At 35.5% G+C, this 25891-nt stretch overlaps 1 protein-coding gene across 2 annotated transcripts in view; it reads right to left on the bottom strand.

The window, feature by feature from the left end:
• LOC149807478 (vasculin-like protein 1) overlaps nt 1-25891 on the bottom strand; it is a 51024-nt gene that overhangs the window by 13025 nt on the left and 12108 nt on the right. The window contains exons 2-10 of one of the 2 annotated variants that reach the window (XM_089966983.1): nt 25553-25650; nt 23310-23463; nt 18579-18775; nt 17409-17630; nt 13796-13868; nt 12250-12350; nt 11226-11354; nt 7999-8172; nt 3958-4158 (exon numbers count right to left, since the gene is read on the bottom strand). In XM_089966983.1, coding sequence (XP_089823109.1) covers nt 3958-4158; nt 7999-8172; nt 11226-11354; nt 12250-12350; nt 13796-13868; nt 17409-17630; nt 18579-18775; nt 23310-23463; nt 25553-25624 — 1323 coding nt within the window. In that variant the 5' untranslated portion in view covers nt 25625-25650. The remainder of the gene's footprint in view (nt 1-3957; nt 4159-7998; nt 8173-11225; nt 11355-12249; nt 12351-13795; nt 13869-17408; nt 17631-18578; nt 18776-23309; nt 23464-25552; nt 25651-25891) is intronic. The other variant, XM_089966990.1, reaches the window with a different exon arrangement.

Raw genomic sequence — 25891 nt, 5'->3', positions numbered from 1 at the left:
AATATAATGTAGTTTCATCTGCTTTATACACCTGCTCGGGACTGAGGTTCTCATCAACTACAAGCTTCTGAAATTTGTCCACATACTCAACAGCTCCTTCGTGGTCAGCAGACTGTTTTTCTCCACATACTTTATGCATGGAAATTCTATGCTTCTTGAAACTTTGAAACCATTCTTCGCCATAGTCACACTCATGTTCTACTTTAAGTTCTTTATGAAACAACTTAGCCTGGTCCATTACTACCCTACCCTACAAGTCCACTCTGTCACTCCAACGTTGTCAAAACCATTCCATCATCACTCGGTCATGCTCAGTACTCTTACCATCTTTCATAGTTTTTCAATGTTCATTCGCTTCTTGGAATCACTGTCTGAATAGAATTTCAATATTTTGGCCCTCTGCTTTTTAAAATCTTAAACAGTCGATGAACCAATACCATATGTGTCACACAGTTTTTTCAACAGTTCGAGTTTATCTTGTATCCATATTGACCGGTGTTTATGCTTGACACCACCACTGACACTTGCATTTTTCTTAGAAGGGATAAATGTTAGTAAAATAAGCTAAGAAGCGGACAAAATTCAAGTATCACCACCAACAACTGCAGTGTAAACAATCCAAGTGAGTGTGCACCCAGTAAACTAATTTAGTGATATCGGGAATTTCAAGTACCCTCACGTCATTTTGTCTGGATTAAAAGAGGTGGCCCGATCATCTGTTGCTGGAAAAGCGGTGGTTTACCTGTACTACAATTCTATTTTTTAATTCTGATGAGAACCAATTACATTACGGGCAGCAATATTTTTCATCTTTAGGCACTAAAACCAGCAGGGCTGTCCACCAAATACATGCTGAAATGGAAAGACACTGACAGATATTATAACTGATATAGTCCCATAAACCTTTGTGGGAGGGGGTGGACGATTATAAAAATGTTTTTATTGGGGAAATTAAATGGAAGGCATAGATTTAGCTAAGAATTAGAATAAGCACCTCAACCCCTTAATGTTCAATTAACAAAATTCTGAGTAGGAATATTACCATGTCGGCTGGAAATCTTTATCTTTATCAATGTGCATGTAGTCTCTACTCCTACCATATGACCATAGTTTGTTGGTTCAAGACCTTCACATCTCATGAAACTAGGCAACTGGACATTATCCACTTTAAATTCAGATCAAATTTGTATCCTCCTTACAAACCAGTCAATACATATCAATCTGGTTTCATCTGAGTCTTTCTTGTTAAGAGTCAACAAAATACAAAGAGTACTACTAACAGTATCATATATACTAGCTTCAAAGTTGAGTCCGAATGCAAACTGTACAGACAGATCTGTCATTGCATAATGTGCCTGCAGATGTGGGTCCGTGCAGTTTGTTAGGAGAAATCAGTAGAACAAACATATACCCTGGCCAGCAGGCACATTATGCAATGGTAGATCTGGTTTCTTTTCTTGCAAATTGACTCATTTTATAAGCAAGTATATATGACACATAATACATCCAACTTGTGTTAAACAGTACTATAAAGTGATCCAGTGTGACATGCCCAACTCCTACCAACATCAGTCCAGTGCTGTTGGATGGAATGTATTTTGGTCATAATGTTGGCAGTGTGTAGACACTGTACAGAGTAAAAGGGAAGAAGGAGAATGTGCAGAGAGAAGGGAGATGAATTATCCATAAAAGTAATGTCTAGTTTCGATCTTTAGTTTGTATATGTTGAAACAGAATGGGTATGAGCCAGTTCACAAAGTCTCAGCAGCAAAACAAAAAATATTACGCAGAAACATCCTCCTACAGTCGGCAATTGTGACCTTGACCTTTGATTTTGCAACTACTCTTACTTTCTTCCTGAAGAGTGCAAGCCACTGATGAAGTTCACATTGCAGGATTTGTATAATTCCACTCAAGTGAAGATCAAGGACTTTCCAGGGCTTCAGAAATACAGTGGTCCCCCTCTTGAACGGCCCCCCTGACCAGCAGCCACACACTCCTTACGGCCAGAATCTGTTGGCACCGACGACTTTGTGTTCAAAAGTACCCCTTGCAAAAGGCCACCTGGCTAACGCGACCAGCGGCCAGCATATTAGTGCAATAATATAAAATTTACCCATCACAAGCGGCCGCATTTTATTTGAATATGTATCCAGAACCAGTATTTTATTCATAACGTGTGTTAAGTAATCCGATTTCTGTTTCCCAATGTCAGGTTTTCATTTCTGAAAGAAGTGTTGAGTAAAGTACATGTACCACTAAGGTTAATATTATATAATTTATGCCTCACGAGAATACAAATTTATTCCATAAAAAGTGAGAAAGACTCAAATTTTAATCCATACAAACGGGTAAGTACATGTAATCCAATTAGCCTTACTGCTGTGTTATCATAAGATGTCCGGTTTAGTCACTCTGATAATTGTTAAGATTACAATTATTGAACAGTAGTAACAGCTGAGAAGTGACAGTATTGATGTACAATACCCAAGTCAGCAGGAAAATGGTTTGATAGTATTTATGGCTTCCCTTAGTAAGATGTTGAGCTTGTTCACTTCGATAATTAGTGGCTATTACTACTGACAATAATTGTCAAAATTACGAATCCTAACAGCCGCAACGTCAAACCTGCATGATGTTAATGGTACATATCGAAGCCGTTTTGGCCTCTCTCACTTAGTGTAAAGAAATGTATAAAAACAATAGGGTACCTGACTGCGACTAACGAATCACGTGACAAGATCACTTCCTTTAAAAACACGGCAATTTGTTTAGATGCATACAAAATTGTTTCATCAGTATTGTAGTTGACAACATGAATAACTTACTGCAAAAAGATCAACAAGTCATCGAGGAAAAGAAAAATTCTCAGTTTAGAAGAGAAAATGAAATTAATTCACCTGACTGAAAGGGGGTGGGGGTGGTCGAGGATCCTTGCAGAAAACTGATGTTGGAAAGACTCAGATGAACAATATCGTGAAAGATAATGAAACAATTCTACAGAAGTGGGAAGGTGAAATGGACGGAGAAAGGAAGATTGTTTGAGCCAGGAGATGTTTGTATCCCGATTTGAATGACAAGAAAAAGCAACAATTTTGTCAGTTGAATTGGGATATGACGACTTTACCGCAAGTAACAGATGGTTGCACAGATTTCAAGTGCGACACAATATTAAGTGTTCTGTCCTTAGTGGAGATCAGCTGATGTTAATAATGAAGTTGTCGAAGACTGGAACAAAAGACTAAACGATATATACAGGGAATACGACAGCAAGGATATTTTTAATTGTGACGAGACTGGTTTGTGTTTTAGACTGTAACCAGAAAAGTGACAGATGATATGATCTGTAATATAATTATAAAGACAGTTTTAAAACTATATCAATGATTATTCATAGCATTCTTTTGAAAATGATGACAGTTTATTTTACATTTATTTCACAACATGCATGTGATTTTTTAATGAAAATATTAAATGTTTTAGAATTAAATGTATTTGTGACTTTCTTCATATGTATTTATTATTCGCATTTGTCATCCCCCTCTAGAAAGGCCACCTGCATTTTAAGGCCATTTCCCTGCTGCATTAGGGGTGGCCTTATAAGAGGGGGACTACCGTATATTCTTATTGGAGTTATTGTGAACCTGACCTTTTCTAACCCAAAATGATAGGTTTCTTATGTACATATGTACAGCATCTAGAAATTAAGTAACCAAATGGACAGAGACATCGATCAATTGATAAACTGGTCTTTAACAGCACAATATCACGTTATAGACTATCTTGCAAAATGACAACAGAAGTGTCCTGCCCAGAGGTATGCGAAAGAAGCCAATCTGGTATGGTCTAGAAAGCATCCTCACCTGCAACCAACTGACTGTGAATTAGTTATGATCAATACCAACAGCGTTTTCATGGACTCAAGGAAGATTACTAAATATGATATCCATCACTAACCTGTTTTGAACGATTCTGAAACTCTTTCATGTCATCTTCTGTTATTTCATATTCCTCCTCATCTGCCTCATTCCAGCCCATTTCTCTTAGCAGGCGTTGCTCAGCTTCTAAGGAACTGGATAAAACACATGAATCATTTGCTTCCTCTATCTCTAAGTTATCAATTCCATTCACAAGTTGATTTTCTCCTGGCTTGTTTTCCTAGAGTAAAAAAGAATTATGATGGGAAGTGGTAACTACACATGGATATGCAAGTGATAACTATATGTCAAAATAAGGTCAGATTTTGTTCATGTACACTTAATTTGCCTAAAAAATTATTACAGTCCATGCACATTAAAAGAAACATGGAGATATTGTTATCAGTTCATCTTTCCACATGTCTGAAATGTCCTAAAAACTATTCTTATATCAGTAACACATGACAAATGAAATATGAAGCCGTTTTTAACCAAACATTTTTATTATCCCTGCACATTAAAAGAAACAGGACTATTGTTATACAGTTCATCTGTTCACTGTACATAAATCTCAAATGTCCTTAAAATCTTCCTATACCATTAGAGCCAACAATATCCATGATAGTCCTATGCTTTAGACTGTGTCATGTTTTAAAATTATAAACTTGCAAGAGATGGCTAGAGGGTAGTGGTAATGTTTTTAATTTTTTAAAAACTCCCAGTTGCTTCTCTCACATGACAGACTGTTACCTCTACAACTAGTCCCAAATTTCCTCTCACCCTTGCCACCCCAGGGATCGTCCTGGGCTTCGGCAATGTCGCAAATTGCAATTTTTTTTCCTTACTGGCGACAAAAATATCCCATCTGGCGATTTTTTTTGGCGACAGACTTTTTGGTTATTTAATTTGTATATACAATCATGGATTTTGACTGGATAAATTAAAAGGGAGAATGAAAGGAAACTTGACTAAGCAATGCTTTGGAATCAATCTGTTACACAAACGATCCTTTGTTCGTATTGACAACCCCATCTTTAGAGTGCATTGTTACATCATAATCTGCTTATGCAGTCATCTGGGCTGAGTACTGTATGCTGTGATACAGTCAATCATGCTACCGAACTATACCTACAACTGACCGACTTCTGAAGACACGAATAGAACAGATACAATTAATTGAATGGCTAATCCTTCTGTTGTTGTTTTTTTTTTTTTTTTTTTACATATACCAATACAACAGTTTTGCTGAACCTTCATAGAAAACTGATAACCTTTGAAGTACCGACTATTGCGTATAAATACAAAGCAAATGGAAAAATTCTCAATCACAATTATATCTGTTGTCAGTGCAGCATTTTACTCATTGATCTTTTCCTTTTGCCATCAATCCGTGTTATGGCTGCAGAGACTTAAACTCCGCAACAAGAAATAGCAAGAAAAAAAGTTTTGCATAATTAATAATAATTATTTATTTCTCAAAATACAGGAGTGAAAGAATCCTTAAATTGGGTGTGAATTTATGCTTATATATACGGTCCAATATTGCCAGGTGTTGACTCATGTAAGTTTCATTCGTGGGAATGGAGATCCTAGTTTGCTTGTCAAGAAAATTTATACAGCATTCAGTGATCATTCTTGGGATTTAGGAAGCAATTCACTTCAAGCTTTGTGAAGCTAGCCATGGGGGGGGCTGCCGAGAGATTACTGGTGTCATGTCTCAGCACTGTAGACTGTGAACGTGGATTCAGTAAGATGAACCTCATAAAAACTGACATCAGAAATAAACTCTGCATCTCATCTCTTGAGAATTTAATGAGAATCAACATGTACAGATGTGAAAAATTAGACTTTGAAACCGCATTCAACAAGTTGGCAGCCCTAAAATCGCGACGGATCTTCATATAACACTTTGTAACATTTTGTTAATGCTTATTGTAATTAGAGTATTAACTAACCCATCTTTTGTAATTTTCATTGCCTGTTACATTAATAGACTAAATCAACACTTCAAAAAATGTACACTACTTGTTCTGGCGACACTTTTTGAAAATTGGCGACAAAATATTGAGGTTGGCGATTTTTTTGGCGACAGCTTTTTAAAAGCCAGGACCATCCCTGCCACCCCATTTCTGATATTTGGACATCGATGTTGGGGTGTAGGGTCAGAGTCCACTGCCTATCGAAAAGTTGGAATTCGCCAGCATAGAGTAGCTGCTAAGTAGCCAGCCTAGCAAATATGAACGACTTTTCAACAAGACATACCTGCATGAAATCGATAGGAATATGATTTATTTTCTCAGAAATTGAGAGCAATCATTTGTTAGATCTTTAATCTCTGACAGACAAGACGTTAAGTACATAATTGCTGAAATTTAACCTGGATCTTGCCATTTGCATTCCGAGTCACATGACTAAATAAAGCTCGCAACCTACATGTCAATGACATCAGCGGTCATATAGTCACGTGACATCAATAATTACCCATTCCTAGTGTTGATGTAGGAAAACAAATCAAACATATTAAAGTCATATAATCTTTATAAAAAAATGAAATAACACAAACTTCTCAAAATATTTATTTTGAAAAGAATGACCGGAAATCTGTAAATGTTGAAGCAACTTGAAGTAAAACTAGATTCACTAAGCAAAGTCAATGCGGCAGTCACATGATACCAACAAAAACATTGCTGATACGTGCTCAGTACTTGATGAAAATGGTTTTCTCCACCCTGCTGTGATACCAAGTTTTCTGGTCATTGTTCTCAGAATATATGTTGAGAATTAAATATGCATTATATTTATTAACAAACATGACTTCTATATAATATTTCCAAATTCTATGTACAAAAATTCTGGAGGTTGTGAGATTTGTATATAGTCATGTGACTCAGAATGCAAATGGTGAGATCCAGGTCAGATTTCAGCAACGATGGGGTGGCAAGGCTCAGAGGAAACGTTGACTACTCTACAACATGCCAGAGTTTCCCAACCCCTCCAGACTTTATCCCTAGCTCATAAGACAGACAACAGACATGATATCCTCACCTTGTAACCATTTATGTGCTTCCTGGGCATAAAAAAGACGAATTTATATATGCAACTGATCCTGTTCACAGGGCCAATCATTAACCCCAAGACTAAGCCCCTGAAACAACCAAAACACCAACTCAGTAGCCACATATGCACTTACAGAGCATAAAAAAGGCATATGTGCATGCAACTGGCAAATTTCCACTTCTATTTACAGGGACTTAATCCACTTTGAAACTATCGAGATTCCCACCCTATAACCAAATAAGCACTAACTAGTCACAAAACAAAGGAGATTCACTTATGCAACTAACCCTGGCCCTGGGGTACATCTACATACTCCAAGTGACTAAACAGCATGGTCATGGATTTGAAAACTGATGTGATCCCAACCATATAACCATATATGTACTTATTAAGAATAAAAAGATAAATGCATGTGTGAGTAGTTTAAAGACACATTGGCTGTGTATTAGCTATTTAGTGCCAATTAAAAGTTCCCAAACTCTAAAAAATAAAAACTGCACAAATTTGTAGGGAGATAAACCTTTCTAAATAAACATACAAAATATACAAGATAAAATATAAATGTCAAATCTGTTAAAATTCTGTCAATAGTTCACCGGATACAAGTTATTTATACTTCAATAATGAAGATTTGACATGGTAACCAGCTCAAGAAGGTGCCATCTTTCCCTGTGGTATTACTGGTCACTGATCTATATAATACCAGTACATGTCGGACTGGATGGCTGCAAGCTGATAAGATTAAGCTGTTTTCAAGATGTTACAAGTACTGCTATAGATTTGCAATGAAACACAACCTCTAAAAATAATACTTAAACAGCCATTCACTAGTACATGGACAGTTGTCAACTTTAACATTTATTCTCAATGGTGATTGAGATTACTGTAAATAGACATTTTAAATTCTAACCTAATAAGAACCCAAATTTTACAACAAAGTCGTGATTTGATGGCCCTAATAAATCTGGACTATGTGAGGAAAATATTTTACTTCTTGGAACCTAAAAATGTAAATAAGAGTTACCGGTATTTTTTCTTGTTTCTCAGGGGGTGTTTTCTCACCATCCTCCACTTTGCTGGCATTCTCCTTACGCAGGGTTTTAAGGAACTGACTTTTCTTGTCACCTAATGTTTTTGGTGTTGTGACAAACCGAGTGTTCAGAATGTCCATGGGTGGAGTGGGAGAACCATGAGTTGACTGAAGAAATAAAAAAAACATCTTATTAATTTGATACATTGATTTATATGGCCTTTCACCTAAACATTCTCATAAATACACCAAGACAACTGACATAGATGTACCAATGTACATACTGTGGAAGCCAAAGAAAGGTACACTAACATACAAAGATATATCCAACTACTTTATTTGTTTATGTGCAATACACACACAGCAGTGAAAAATATAAACTCAGATCTTTCTAACAAAATGGAACATTAGGGTCTATACCGTTCCATCTAGCTGCTATAAAAAACGTCTAACTATCAGCGTTTTCTAGCAAGATAGCTGAATATCGATATCTTTGTTTAAAGCAATGATATGCATTTAACACAGTTTGAAATTAATCATATCTGTGAAAAAACACCGACTGAAAAAAGACATGGTCAAGAGTAAATGTGGAATGGTTTATTCAATGCAAACTGGTGAATCTGTGATTCTTTTTCTGTGTAATTAAGACAAATTAAGTGCACAAGCCTCAAAGATCATTAATCTACAGAAACAGTATAATTATTATTACAATTATGACCGTAGCAAAATATCAACTACCCATATCTTGATCATCATGACTTTTCAAAACAACTTTCTGCAGTCATAACAAGATTTTCCTGTAAAATGCCAGGTCAGATAAACAAGGCATTACAGGAAAATACTAGCAAATCCTCATTCCATCGTCAAGGAGTGACAATTACAAGATGGCTGACATGGTAGCCATATTGGATATAAGATTTGCAGCATTTCCATTTGAGAACAACACCATAAGGAGTCTTTTGGTGAAAGCACAATAATGATATTACCAGCCATATCGGAAAAGCAGCAATAATCATATTTTCAAGATGGTCATTGTGGCAGCTGTAATGGAGGTTCAATCTCTATGATTATCCATTTATAACCAAATCTGACATCACACGTCTTTCAGTGAAAACCACATGCTGATAATACCATCTGTTTGGTAGCAGTGTTAAGATTTTCAAGATGGCCACTGTGGCAACCATAGTGAATGTCTGACTGGCACCATTTTCATCTACCGGATATTGTAAAAAGTCTCTTAGCAAAAACACCATGTTAATACAACTATCCATTCAGGACAAGTAGTGACAAGTAGATTATCAAGATGGCCATTGTGGTGGACACTGGTAGTGTGAGATGCAACAGTTCAATTAGGGACCAATTAAAATCATAAGAAGTCTCAAAAACCCCTATCTCAATAAAACTTCAGGAGGAGTAGCAACAACAAAATTTCAAGGAGGGATGCCATGGTGGCCATAATGGAATGTCTTTCAGTGAAACTGCATGCTGATAATACCATTCATTTGGTAGCAGAGTTAAGATTTTCAAGATGGCCACTGTGGCAACATAGTGAATGGCGCCATTTTCATTAATCGGATATTGTAAAAAGTCTTTCAGCAAAAACACCATGTTAATACTATCCATTCAGGACAAGTAGTGATTATTGTTCCTGTTGTATGGTTTAATGCCATTTTTCACCACAAGATAGACTGTGATGGACACTGATAGTGCGAGATGCAACAGTTTAATTAGGGACCAATTAACATCATAAGACATATCAAAAACCTCTATCTCAATATAACTTGTAGTTCAGAAGGAGTAGCAACAAAATTTCATGAAGGGATGTCATGGTGGCCATATTGGAAGACTGCTACCATTTTCATTTAAGACCAACAAGATATCATAAGACATATTTTAGTGAAAACCCATTGTTGATCTGGCCATCCATTCAAGAGGCAAAGCAAAAAGATTTTCAAGATGGCCACTGTGGTGGCTCATTATAAATGTCTGAGTAGATGCATTTTTATGGTAATTCTAAAATCAAAATAAAAGGAATTTAATAAAGCCCACTGTAAAAAATATCAAAAAGACTCAATTGATCGCTCTACATGAAGCATTTATTTTATAAAACCATGTAGAAAATTTAAAATAGATCGCAAAAAAATGCGTACGTTAAAAGAAACAGAACATTAAAGCCTTTGAACTGAACTTAACAATTTCAAACAACAAAAAAAAATTCTGATTTCCTTCCAAGGCTTTATAGTTGGCAATGATGGTAAACTGTCAAGGAACAAACTAAAAATCCTGTGGCCCAGTGATTAGAGTGTCCGCCTTGGATGCGGGAGGTCGCAGATTCAAACCCCAGCTGAGTCATACCAAAGACTTAATAATCATGGTACTAACAGATGCCTCACTAAGCACTCAGCATTAAGAGGTTAGTGTTAGGACTGGTCTGTCTGGTATCAGGATAATGTGACTGGGTGCGACATCATGCTACATGTCTGCAGCATAATGCCCAGTGCTAGACATAACTATAACTGCCACAGTGCGGACATCATACCGATATGACTGAATTTTTAAAAGCTACATTAAAAATCCACATAACACACACAACCAACTTAAAATCATTCCAATACAGCACAGCACAATTTACCCATGCCTGTTGTCAGGTCACAAGCTTCATGATAAAGTTAATTATTATATATGTAGTGGTGACACTACATATCATAAAGAGCCATTCAATGTTGAACTGTATTGCAAGGCACATTGTAATTGGGCTTATTCATATACAAATAATACTTTTAAAAACTAAAAATAATCTCTGATTTAAATAATGTCAAAACTTTTTTATTTTAGGATTCATTTTAGCACTAGAAATTATTCAGCATCATAAAAGTGTTGAATCCACTGTTATCTAAACCTATTTATTACTCATCAGTCCTTTCACCAATCATTACGTTCAAGCAATCTACCAGTGTGAGCATCATTTTTCTCTCTGGGGATACACTTATACGTAGTGTCGATACAGTAATTTATGTCAAAGCAACCTATCTGAAAACCACTTTTTCCAGTAATCAATACTTCACCACTTCCTAATTCCAGTCCAATCCAGTAGGACTTGATCAATAAGCTCCGCTCTATAACTGTCAATCAAAGGTTTTATCAAGGTATGAAGCACCTGTTACAAATATTGCACATGGAAGCTTTACCAAAGTTTATAATAATGATTGATAACAACTTACTTCTTTACTATAGGATGGCAAGCTAGAGCTGCTTGATGTTGGTGGCCTTATCACACCAAATGATGACTGATCTCGCCAGCTTCCATTTAGTCGTAATCCATCACGACTTGTCTTATTTGAAACGGAGGTCTACAAAACAATATGGATATGCAATTATTATAGTCCTCTCTCTTTCTTGCAATAATAATTCATATATAATAATTCTCTGTCCAGCTTTTCTAATGACCAGTTTGATGAAGGACAACTCTTAAAAAAAGAACAGACAAGAGTATTATGGACAGCTGCTTACTTCAACACAAAACATTGTGCAAGTTACCCTTCCCTCCACCTCTAATCTCTACGGCACTCACCTTTATAGATCACCAATATCTCACCTGTGTGGATTTGAGTCACAAACTCTGCCAACATGGGTATGTGAGACAGTTTGCCAGCAGCTTCCACTAGGGTCATTGGTGATTCCTGGGGTTTTCCTGTCAAATATAATGGCCACCACGAATAGTCTATCATTTGCTAGAACATGACATCCCGTCAAGGCTTTGATTCACTGTTTGCAAACGAACACATCTAACTTTTCATTTATTTTAGAGAGTGTAGTTCCTTTACAACGTACACACTTAATTATTTTAGTACTGATAAGTGTATCAATATGCACCACTGATTTTGAAAAAATGCCGTAACTTACTCTGTGGCTTCCCTAATGTTAATAAACTGGAGGATCTTAAAAACTGCACCACAATGATCATATCCATGAAATAAATGATGGCGTTAAACATAATACCTGGTCAATTTTGGGATTTTTAGAACATTTATATAGCTGTCCCACCATCTTCACCCTAGTTAATGGCATGCAAATGAAGAATACATTTTGATTTATGTGTGCTGATTTAAATCAACTTTCTGCAAAATCATGTTGATTATTACTCTTCATATTTGCATAAGTACCTATTGGCTAAAAAACTGTTAACAAGAACTGATAAGATAGCAGTGTTATAAATATTCATTAGCTACAAGTGTATTTATTTACCTTGGGAACAAGTGATCTATAAATTTGCAATCCACCATGACTTTTAATACTGGAGTGACCAGTCTTCAAATCTTCTTTGCCCTTCCCCAATGGAGGATTGTCTGAAAGAATGAGAAATTGAAATGGACTACTAGTTTTGATAAAAAAACGAACTTTCCTTTCTAACATCCAAACATGAAAGCTCACATTTTTATACGTCATTAATGCTTTCACTGATAATCGATGTGTAACCTTTTTGGCAAATTCAAAAAACAGAAAATGCAAAAATAGAGTACACAAAGAATTGCAATAATAAAATCAACCAACCTAATTACTGTACATCCAGCATCCAATACCACTCTATTGAAACTTTGGCCTAAACATTTTTTTCACAATTTTCAAAAATGCAGAATTCAAAGTATTTGAGAATACTGATGGCTTATAGGGTTGGCAAACAGTACATTAAACAAGATCACTAATAAGTCAGGCCAGTCCACATCAGCGGCCTCAGTGTGTCTTTGGGAAAGGTATATTGCTCCTTTTTTCTCACTATTATATAACCAAGAAAGTGTTCAGTGTACTTAAAAACCAACCAACAACAAAAAACTAAAGAACATAAATATGAAATACTCATGTCTGTGTCCTTTTATGACCACAAGCAAATATTGATTATGATCACAAGCAAATATCGATATTCATCTGTAATTATGCAATATGTCAAATGTATTAGGTCTTTTCTTTATCTTATAACAGAACTGATTAAAACTTTCTAAAACACTTTCAGATACAAATATTTCAGCAACTACCTTTTATGAGCACTTTCTATTAAAATCAATCTGTGTGTATCTGTATGTGTGCATGTGTGTGTCATTTGGATTTTTAACAAAGCTTTAACAATGTTTCAGTCATATTGGTATGATGTCTGCAGTGTTGCAGTTTATAGTGATGTCCCCCAGCTGTTAGTACCGTTTGGTATGACTCAGCCCTGGTTTGAACCTGTGACCTCCTGCATCCAAGGCATACATTCTAACTACTAGGATACTAGAGCAGTCTAAAGGAATCTATCTGAAGCACTACACACACTGTATATCAATTTAAAGGGAGGTAACCACCATGAGTAATCATTTCCTGTTAGTATAAAATGAGTTGTGTTCCTTGAAACAGCTAGACATTTACAGACTATTCTTAGCAACAAGAGCACAGAAAGTATGCCATAGGCACAATAAGGATAAATCTCTCAAAAATAGTGTTCAACCTTAACTTCAAACAGAAATACCACAATGTTTTAATCACACAAAACAACTGAAATACGGCACTCCTACATTATAATGCTATCAACAAGAGTGATAAAAGTAGACTGCCTAACAGGTGAGGTCACATTATATATTTTTTTTTTTATATATAACATTACTAATATACAATGAAATGGGATTCCTAACCACACTTACCTTATATCAATGTGCATTATCAGGGAGTAATACAGATACTTGTGAATATGGATGAATACAATTTGGAAATTTCCTCAATAAATTTGTAAAAAATTGATGGCATTTTTACGACTGCTTACCCCAGACACCTGTACCATTCACTTGTTTGCTGCCTTTGGTATCTTGCTGGTCAAAATCTCCATTCAGGGAAGGCTGGAAAAAAAAGCTTTTACTGAGCACAAGCATGATGTTCACATTACTATTAAAATAAAATTATCAAAATACCACATTTGTGTAAAAACAAATAATGAAAAATCACATTTTAGCTATACTGCATCAAAACCTAATCAGGTCATCTACTTATGCGTACAAACATCTAATCAAGAGCCCTTACATAAAGCTGACCATTTCTTCATTTTAACTGCATGATAACACTAAAATGATATGACCATCTGTTCGAATTGGTAAGAAGATCTGCATCACGTACATTGTGACAGCTCTAACAGAGGTCAGATATTTCATCCAGGACTAACCAGATTTCACAATTAGTCTTCTGGTGATTAACCGTGTTGATATGACTTTCCATTTAGAAGGAGTAGCAATAACAAGATTTTCAAGATGGCTGTTATTGTTGTCATACCGGATGTCATATTGGCACCAATTTCATTCAACAGCAACTATGATATCATGTCTTCGGGTGAAAATGCAACGTTGATTTGACTTTCCATCAAGGAAGAGTAGATTTTCAAAATTGCTGCTTTGTCTGCCAAACTGGATATCAGGTTTACACATCTTATTTAAGCAGAAAAAACTCCAACATTCATAAGAAGTCTTCATGTGAAAAAAAACAATGATGACATGACCTTTTATTCAGGAAGAGTAGAAAGAGTAAGATGGCTACTATGGTTACTTTATTCAGTATCAGATAGGCACCATATTCATTTGTAACCAACTAATAAGTCTTTTAATGGAAACCCCATTCAGATGGATTCATTTGTAACCAATGGAAACCCCATGTTGATATGACCATCACATTCAGATGGATCCATTTGTTACCAATGGAAACCCCATGTTGATATGACCATCCCATTCAGATTTAGAAGATGGTCACTGTGGTAGCCAGCATTTTCATTTATGAACAATTAAACACCATAAAAGGTGTTCTGTTGCAAATATTACTTTTCATTCATGAGTAGTAGAGAAGATTTTCAAGATGACTGCCATGACAACTATACTGGATGAGACTGGTACATGTTTTATTTAGGACCAGCTAGACGTTATAAGAAGGTTTTAGACTGAAAACAACATGTTGATAAGACCATCAAGAGGAGCAGCAGAAAGATTTTCAACATGGCCATATTGGACGTCCAAGCTGAACAATTTTCATTTTGACACAAAAATTCTGGTGAAAACCAGAAGTCTATGTACTTCCCGTTAAAGATTTTATTTTTCACGTTATCAAAATAGTCATACTGGATGTAGATCAGAACCATTTTCATTCACAACCAAAAGCCTTTAGATGACAACCCCATCTAAATATGACCATCCTCTATGGAGGGGAGTGACAATTAATATGACTCTATGGACTTAAAACAAGAGAGAGAGAGAGGAGCAAGAAGCTCTGTAAAATTCAAACAATTTATTTCCTAGAATAGTGAAAAGGCATTAAAAAAAGAACTTAAATATTGCAAATTAAATCTTAAAAAAGTCCTAATGATTAAAGTTCTGAATAAACTTTTGTGGAAATCCTGTGGTGGCCCCCTGTAGTGGTGTGCCAACAGCCTTTGGTTGGATCATAATAATACAATCCAAGAATATATATTTATTTGAAATTTCATTTTAAATTCAAGTCTCTATTTCCAAGAATGTTATTTTCAATGAGCACTTGGTATTTCAGTGAATAAATAATTTAAATAAATAAAATTCCTGCACAAATGAATAGTTTTTCCAGTAATAAGATTATATAGTCTTCTACTTGACAATGGGTCATAATAAGCATTTTCTGTTTTTTTAAAAACCAAACTAATACCTAATTTAAAAAATAACCTAATAGAATTTTCCTAAGGCTTAAAAAATAAAACTTTAGCTAAAAATATAAAATGTGGCAAACATAATGTCATCAAGTCAGGCCAAGATATTAATCTTAACAGTTAACCCATACTCATAGGAAACTATGTATTTGTTGTTTACTGATTTAAAAAACTCAATGATTCAGTAAAGTAGAAAATGAACTTGATTTTAGACAAGTCTAACAATTTTCCATAGCATATCATGAAATTAAAAAAAAATAAAAAATTAGAGATACCTAACACAAGATGATTGCCTGTCAGAACGGTATCCTTTCATTTAGAACCAACCTGACCTACCTCAGGATGAATGTGTACTTAAAGCTGCAATACAGTGTACTTCAGTAGCAATAACAGACTTGTGCCAATAATCAGACAGACAGAAAGACAGACACTGGAAGTCAGGTGTGTGCCGACAGGCAACAAACCACTCCATATGCTCTTTTGACTTATGACCAGCGGAGTTAACTAACTACTGCTCTAAAGGACTGAAAATCAACATACGCATAATATGACTGGGTCTTTCCTATAACTGACAGTCCCCATCAAAAATTGTTTTTCCTATTTCATTTTAAGTACAAGTCTACAAAGTAGAGAAATACTCCTGTACTCTCCCTGTCTGCATTGACATCTGCATCCATAAAACCTTACTGATCAGAAACCATTATTTCTTCCTAGGTCCTAAGCAACAGTTTGGAGTGGATTTCATATATCGTGTGTTTGTCATTTGGATTTTTTTTAACACAGCTTTAACAGTTTTTCAGTCATATTGCTATGATGTCTGCAGCACAGCAGTTTATAGTGATATTTAACAATGGGGCATCATGTCTCAGACATGTAACATCATGTCCCACCCAGTCACATTATCCTGATGCCAGGCCGACCAGTCCTAAAACTAACCTCTTATTACTTAGTGCCTATTTAGGCAGATGTTAGTAACATTTTGACAAGTCTTTGGTATGACTTGGTCTGGGTTCGTAGTTCATATCACCTATCCAGAGGAGTTGGGGATTGAGTGAGCTAAATGGCATAACATAATATTCATCCACAAAATAGAGATATATTAAAATAAGATGTATGCACATATGTTAAACACGTGTGATAATAGACAGTATACGTTCAACAGATGCAGTGGGAGTATATTAAGCTAGGTAGATGTGATGGGGTCATGTCATGTTCAACAGAGGAGCTGCAGATTCATAGCATCAGACTACTAATCAAAGGGTTGTGGGTTCAATACCCACCCTGGCTAGCCTTGATAGGTTGCCACAGTGCATCTTTACGAAAGGAATTAAGCTCCTATTCCATTTCCTTGGCATGATTTAAGTAACAGTGTCTAAAAAGTGGCCACCCACCCCAAAAACATACAAGAAAATGAAATTGTGTTGATCAGAATATTGTGATAGTAATGATGGTAAAAAGAAAATGTAAGACATCAGCAAGAAAAAGGAAGATTTGGTGCATGCTATATAGACAAATACTTGAACGACTTAATCAGTTCTAGAATATTCATTAGCTACCAAATTTTATGCATAAGATTTTCATTTTACTTCACAGATATATGCATTTAGGATGTAACAAAAACACTTACAACCGAGTGTGCACTTTTTGGCATATGCTTATTTTTAACAGCTTACAGATCTTACTGTAAAAACAATTAAAATACACTTGTACAAAGTAAACTTACAAAGTCATCATTAAATGGCTTATCCTTGTCTGTGTCCTTATCTTTCTTTTCTCCTTCTTTGTCCTTTCCTTCCTTTGAATTGCTTCTTCCTTCCTCTTTATAATACCCTCTCTTTGAGCTTGAGCTCTGCTGCGGTCGGGAACTTGTATACCCATTATAGTAAGCCTCTCCATAGTAATCGTAAGGAGGCATCTCATAATATCCAGGGAAAGCCCCATTCAACTAAAAAGTTTAATTAAAAAACATTAACACAGCATGCCCACCTAAGTACAAAAAGCATAGACCTAGATCTGCTTTCACATTATATGTAAGCTCAGATCTTTCCTAGTCATTCTACATTAACTAAAAATTAGCATCATATATGCAAAACTACACATACAGCAGTCTACCACACAAACATGAATGAGTCATCCAAGGGTATCTTCTCCCCTCTGATAATAACCTGTGATGCTCTAGAAACATATCAGAATACATGGATATTTTTGTAGCTGCATACAGCTTTTTGCTTTTTTTTAATCTATTTTAAGATTTTTGGCCTCTTGATGTTTGCAGGAAACAAGATATTCAGTGTGTAGGAAGATATATTTGGTTATGTCGTCAAGTTGTTTTTTTGGTGGTGGCTGTTATGGAAAGAGGTTGGGGGTTGGATATGGTGTATACAATTTACAGTGAAAAGAAACTGCAAAACAACAGGGGAGAATCACTCTTACACTGAAGGATTATACATCAGCATGCATGTAATATGGAAACTATCTTAAGCATAAGTTGTTGCTGCTGCAGTAGGGTATAATGCCATTTTTCAGCACAAGATAGGCTATACATGGCAGCCAGTATAAATGGTGGAGGAAGAACCCGGGGAAAACCCCGGAAAGAACCACCAACCCACGAGAAGGTTACTGGCAAGCTTTCTCAATACCCACATTGGCCAAACCTGAGGCTCGAACCCACGCAGACAAAGGTGAGATGGCAATGATCCGTAATGGTCAGTGCTTTAGACTACTTGGCCATTCAGGGCCCCTCTTAAGCATAAGTAACAGTGACTTTGAAGAAGAACAACAAGATTAACAGAATGATATAATAAATGTTCATATTTTCTGTATAATAAATATTGATACTTTCTGTAAATCCTGATGGTAAAAGAAATATTGCAGAGTAAATATTCTGACTTGCCTGTCCAAAACGAGCATTGGGATGCTGATATTTCCCATCCCTGGGTCCCCCAGGCCCTCGAAATAAAGATGGCTGAGAGGTGTAATGCACTCCGTATCCATTGTAGTAGCTGTATGGATCATATGTATACGCATAGTAATCGTCATCTACAGAGTGGTGACGGAATTTGCTGTTTTGACCAGATGGGTATCGTTTACCTGGAAAATTACAAGTAAAGTAATGTTAAGTACTGGCTCTTATCTCTCTAAAGTGTAATCTTTATGTTGTTGGACATTTACAGTCTATTTGACAGAAGTTACCCCACCAGTATGTGTAAGAAAATGTGAAGTAAAAAGTAGCTTCATATTTGGAGTGCTGCAAATAATATTTACCATTTTTTTACCATATATAGCACTACCTACTTAGCTCAATATCCTTGGGACCAAGAATACAAATGAAATTTTAATGGGATGAACTGTTGCCGGCAAGTAGGATTACACTAAGAGAAAATAACAATACAAAATGTTATCAACTGCGGGCAAAACTAGTTTGTTTGAAACAAACTTCACACTGACAATTCATAATTGTGTTACCAATATATAATACACTCCCATACTTTACATGTATATGAAAATGTCATAAATTCAAGCACTGGTCACATGTTAGAAAATTCATGTATCAGTCATATCCCATTAGAAAACAAAAACACACTTTGTCTTTGTTTGCTCCATATCCCATTGCCACTAAACACATAGATCAGAACATCGCTCAGCCATTTCAATCAGATCTTGAAATAACCTCTTTAGTAGTTGTAGAAATAAATACCAATTCAATGTGTCTGGTGATCAGACTCTGGTGGAGTGAACCAAAAATTACAACATGTCAGGTAAGGATTTTTCTGACTGCGACTTTGTCTCTTTCTACCGCCAAATTGTTCCATATCAAACATAAGTAGTTCAGAATATACTTCTTAATGGTAACGAGTTACATGAGGGTTTTTCACGGCCTGTGAGAAGAGGTTGAGGCTGTTCCGACTTCAAACAAGTAGGACGCAGCTCTATAATCATTTACATGCCACTGTCACATATACTTAAACTGACCTAGATTCTGGTCAGCCTGAGACAATAAACAACATCTTGCTTAGGTTACCAAGGAGATGAGGCTATTCATATGGAAATGAAATTTGTTCACAATTATCTTTGCAAAATGCCCCACCGTTAGTCTCTTAATGCCTTTAATGGTCTGATATTTGGACCATGAACATAACATAATGAAATCACAGCAAAATCTTTGGAGGACCAAACATATGTCTACTCCTTAATGCAAACTTATCATTAAACCATGACTGCAACATCAAATAATTGTAGAACAATGGGTAGGAACTTGGGACATAGGGCTTCTGTTAACAAGCACATTACACCATTAAAATTATTATACCTTGGTATACTACAGGAGTACTGATTATACCGTGATACGTAATACAGTATATCACAATTACATTAAGGATCATAAAGGAGATGACAACCTTTTATTACAAATTCTGGTCATCAATAAATGGTATAAATATCTATTTATAGTAAAATAAAAGCATATTATATTCATTATATTATCTGAAAAGAATTGTCGCGAGATAAAAGTACACTCCCCCCATCACCTAACAGTAGATGAATTTGCTGTATATATGTGAATAGCTAGCTGTACAAGTTGAAATCTAAAAACTCTACCTAATGTGGAAGATCAAGCTTGAACTATAGCCGACACCCAGTGAAAATTATTGTGCTGACATGAGAGCCTGTTCGTAAAATTAGAAAGTAGTGACACTGAAGACCACAATTTACCAGCCACACTACTGATATAATGGAGAGTTAAACAACCAGGCAAGATATTTCACATGAAGAGCCAGTAAACATAAAATACACTTGCCCAACAACCCCGAATAAACTTTAAAAATCTGCATAAAATTCAACCAGAAAACAAGTGCTCTCCTAAAAATCTTTGAACAATTTGCAGTGAAAAAAATAATGTGGTATATACCACTGGAAAAATATTATATGGTAAACTGGTATACTGGTAATACTGTGCACCTGCGACACACATAATCAAGACAAATTTTGTATTAACAAAAGACCAAAAGACCAGGACTTTGCATTTCGTTGTCGATATAAGCAAGTAGGACTCTACTCATATCAACTGCAGAGACCCAGATCTGTCACAGCATAACATGCTGGCAGGTTTGGGTTAATGCAGTTTGTCAGGAGTAATCAGTGGAACAAAAACACAACTGAACCTTGGCTAGCAAATATGTGATTTACCATGAAAAGGCAGTATTGGTAGTGGTAGTTCTGTATCTTGCCCCCATTTAAGTTTGGTCTTATTTAACTATATGTACTATATAATAATATTATATAGGCCATATTATTATACAGTACATATATGACATGTAAATTGTAAGCAAAGGTATTAGCACCTGTGCACATTCTCAATTCTAAAATTCACGGCAAACTACTGTGCAAAAAGCATAATGTCCATCGATGTTTCATGGCTGAATGCAAGGTTCCAATCTGTGCTTCACTTTGTGTGGACTACATATCATTTTCCTTGGAGGTGAAAACATTAAAAGTGCATTGTAGCTTAATTAAGAAATGGTATTAATCCAGAAGATGAAACATCAAACGGTTAACGCTTAGTGGTGTCAACGCATGCGTGGAAAATTTGAACACAATAAAATTACGATATATGCTAATTATTCAATATCTATAAAAAAAATTACCCAAGAAAAAGCCATGTTCATTTAGTGTTTATTTAAAAAAATTACAATTTCTTATGAGTATGTACATGAATTATTTATTTTAAAAATCAGTTGGACCCCTTGTTTCCTAAGAAATATTTGTAAACCTTTTGTTTGACACATAAATTATATACTTTACCATGCAAGCTACAGGGCAAACAGTAACAACTAGATACATCACGACTAGCAATATAGGAGTGTTATTGGCATCAGTGACCATTGCTGCTATCTTAGTAGCATTAAAGGGGATAAAAGTTTTTTTATTCCTAATTTAAATTTTAAGCCAACTGAGAATTCAGGAATTTGTGATTTTTGCCTGCAGCATGAATCCGCGATTCGCTATCGAGAGGCGTGAATTTCACACCAAACTGGCGAGGGTTGGCAGGTCTGCATGATGTGTAAAACGTGATTAAAGGGTAACAAAGATAATATTGCTGTCCAGGTTAATTAATTCTCTTACTCTAGCCAAATGCGGGATGTTTTATGAAGGGATATAAGTAATAATGGTATCAAAGGTGGTTCATGGTTACTCTTTTAATAAAAATCTGGTGATTTTTAATTTTTGTATTGGTGAATTGTTCTTAAATTGCTCAAGACGTTTCCAGAGGATTATTTAATTTACACAGAAAAGCAGAAACATACAGCTTTCTCCCAATATTTAAAAATAAAAACCAGGGAATATATCTCATGTCCAACTCTGAAACTTACTCATGAGGAAGAATGTGACCTGGATGAGTAATGTAGAGCTGTAAGCAACTTTAAATAACTATCCATAGAAAAACTGAGCATGGTTGTTTTGTTATTGCCACATTGTAATGCCAAAATGGGCCAATTTGGACCAGATAACTACTAAGAACATGAAACCTGATAATCACAATTAATGTCATTAGTGGTGTCCAGTCTGTGACCTTGTGAATGAAACTAAAAATGCTTGGATTTTGGTTTTTAAAAATTCTTGGCAGTTAACTATGAGACATGCATCTCTTGTTTCATCATGGGACTGTAATACACTGGCCAATATTAATTAATAACAATGGCTCAAGAAGCGTATGTCAGTGATGATCATTTCGACCCTCCAAACGTTAACGATTGCAAGGAGAATAAATCTTCTAGTCAAAATCTTGAGCATCAGTTACAAAGTACTGTCCAAGTGTTTCAATTTATCTTAGACACCCATCTGATCTACAGAATAAACAATCCCAGCTGTGAGATCATGACTAAAAGATGTACTGTATTCCATAGAGTGGTCATGTAACTTGAAGTGTAATTTTTGGTTTCACTGACTTTAACTACACTAAAAAATATTTAGTGCAATGAATTTTAGTACCATTCATGTTAGCCATTCACTGATTCTAATTTACTTTGGTGTTAGACAATTAATTTCATTTTTTCAAGTCTTCATGTAAAAATTAAATTACCAAAATTCATATTAAATATTAATGTAAACTTTGCACAAGCTGGTGGATACAAATCTATCTATACGATGTCGCATCAGCCTTCACCATAAATGCAATTGTATTCCCATGTGGACTTCATTTGGCCCCTACAATTATCACCAACAGAGACATAAATGCAGTTTTATTCCCATGTGGACTTAATTTGGTCCCTACATTTACCACCAACAGAGACATAAATGCAGTTGTATTCCCATGTTGATTTTATTAGGTCCCGATGTTTACCACCAACTGAGATATAAATGCAGTTGTATTCTTATGTTGATTTTATTAGGTCCCTACAGCTGCCACCAATGGAGACAACATGATACATGTACAGAGAAAGAGCAAGTAAGATTCTGCACTGAACATGGCATGCTGCATGGAAAATGTAGCATCAAAGATCACTTACAAGAGAGATAACCATTCCAAGCAGTGGTGGACAAGGTGCAAGAATAGTGAGTGATAGCCAAAAAGCTGCAGGACACAATAAGCAGTATAACTGTACAGACAAAATTTGTAAATTCTTACTTCCTTCATAGTAATTTTCAAATGAATGCTGTCTATGCAATCTAGAATTATCAGGCCCATATCGGCTATTGGAACTATGTAAAGAATCTTCCTTACGAGTGCGAGAAGATGACTTGTCACTGGTTTGCTCTGCCTGTCGTGATGTGGATGGCTTCTGTAAATGGAAAATAATGACTGAATAGATACCCAATGTCAAGCAGGCTGGAGAAACAAAAATTTCTGCAATTAAATTCTGTCACTTGCACCAATATTTATGCCAAATACAAGTGACCTTTAAATTTTGATTGCATTTATTATGTTGATTTTGGTATGACCCTTGCATAAGGTATAAATACTAAAGAAAAGGATAATTACTGTTGTCTTGTATCGTGTTTTATGGCACAACAATATAAGCAGGTTATTTCGAGCTGAAGCAAGTGACTTGCCCATGAACACACAGTACACCACTCTCTCGATAACTCGCACCCTGATAACTCGCAAACCCGCTTATAACGCGGTATCAGGTGTGGATCCCATTTTTTAAACCTGAAAATACCTAAAAAATTATCCCTATCTGTTAAACTTGAAGAAAATCACTATCAAAATTGGTAACAGAAACTCTGATATATCACTCGTTTTATCGTTGAAAACGGTAGATAGGACCTGGAAATTTGAATCAACACTATGAAACATCAAATTTAAAAATAACTCATACAATTTTTACATTTTCTTTCCAAACTACATTCCTAGTACACCGCAATTAATGATACGTAAGAAAATTTTGATCAATGAAAATGTCACTTACGCCAAGTGGAGGCAGTACTTTAATGAATAAATAGAAATTAAATACTTTTTTTAATCAAATGAAATGTGTGTTCTAGTTCCATCTTTTAGTTCCTTTTAAGTGTAATCGTATTAAGTGCAATGTGTCATCTTGTAATTAAACGTAAAATGCATCAATCTACCGTAACAGCTATGTCCGCGAGTGTTTCTCTGAGAACCTAATTAAGTGCCAACCGTGTTTTGATAACTGACTTGCGTAAGTATTTGTTGTATTCTTGCACTGAATTAAAAGCTGGCCTCTTTTATATTATCACGTTAATTATGTCTTTTGAATTAAAAAAAGGAGGTGGAATAAAAGAAAAGTTAAAAGGCACAAAAATTGGACTAACTTAAAATCTAGCTGCCTCGGTCATATGAACTCGCTTCATTTGATCAATTGAACACTGTAATGAACATTTTTGTGTATGTAACAGAAACTACCTTAAATTAACTGACTCTTTTATAACTGATCAATGATAACAAGGCAGCAAAGCAAAAAGAATACTTTGTAAAATAAAAAGCTTGATTTCACAGATATGGACCACTGTGGGCAAGCAAGTTTCAGAGAATTCTTGAACTGGCATTTAGAGTTATCCTCAGGGATGATAAGAAATTTCATTATTACTTCCAATGAAATTACGACATTAACAATGTACAAATTGAGTTTCGACGTAGACGTGTCACGAAATAAATGTCACATGTTTTTGAAGAAGAAAAAAAGGAATCTTGTTTGGTGGTATATCAGCAGTTAGTCTTGTTCATAAATTGTGGACTACCGATTTGGCAAGATACTTTTAAATACCACAAAGGCAACCAGACTAATCAAGAAAGCAAAAAGCAGTGATGTAATACACAGATTTTTCACGTACACGTGATGGTTGTTCAAACCAGTTGGAACGATCTTTCATATGTTGGATATTTTGAGGGGAAAAAATGTTACTGAAACAGAATAACGAACTTCATTAGAAAAAGCACATTATTGAAAATTATTATCAACGTTATTGTAAAATGAGGATTCAGTCATTAAACAGCCCAGTTCCCTTAGGCCCCCCCCCCGCGTTTTCTCGATGTCAAAGTGATTTGTTTCAAATTTTGGAGGTAACTCACGCTTCGCTTATAGTGCAGTCTATGTTTGGGGACCCTGTTGTGCGAGAGTTATTGAGGGAAAGGTGTATATACCATTTGTGTGTTACACAACTCCCCTTATAACTATTGCCAGGACAACTTGCAAACCCATTTATAACATGGGGCAGGCATTGGTCCCATTTATTTTAAACAAAATGTCAAAAGAATTGATCCTTCTTTGTTGGTCATAAACAAAATTGTGATCAAAACAGGTTAATGAAACCCCTAAATACTGCTCAGTTTATCGTAAAGAAAAAGGTGGTTAGTGTCTGAAAACTTGAATCTACATCGTGAAATTCTCATTTTGTAATACTTACTGTGGTATCAGGTGATGGAATCTTCAGCCACGCTGGTGCAAAATCATGCTTCGGAGCGTTGTTTGTGGCCATCACAAGAAGTTAACCATAGTGAATGCCTACAATGTGAAATAATATTTTAGCATTCAGGATCAATCAAAATTAGTTATGTGGAAACCCAGGGATTTTTTCCATAGAAATTGGAATAAAATTTTAAGGCATAACTTACACAATTATAAGGTGTACATTTCTTAAGATTGAAATATCTGTATGATTTCAAAATTGTTTTACTTTCGGATGAAGACCACCTTGCATTGCCAACTTGGATATATTTTGGATCCCTGAAAACCTTTAAAATCC

This window comes from Sinohyriopsis cumingii, chromosome 1, assembly GCF_028554795.1.
Source record: "Sinohyriopsis cumingii isolate HCF-2022 chromosome 1, ASM2855479v2, whole genome shotgun sequence".
Taxonomy (NCBI): Eukaryota; Metazoa; Mollusca; class Bivalvia; order Unionida; family Unionidae; genus Sinohyriopsis; species Sinohyriopsis cumingii.
This window is presented reverse-complemented; position numbering and strand designations above follow the sequence as displayed.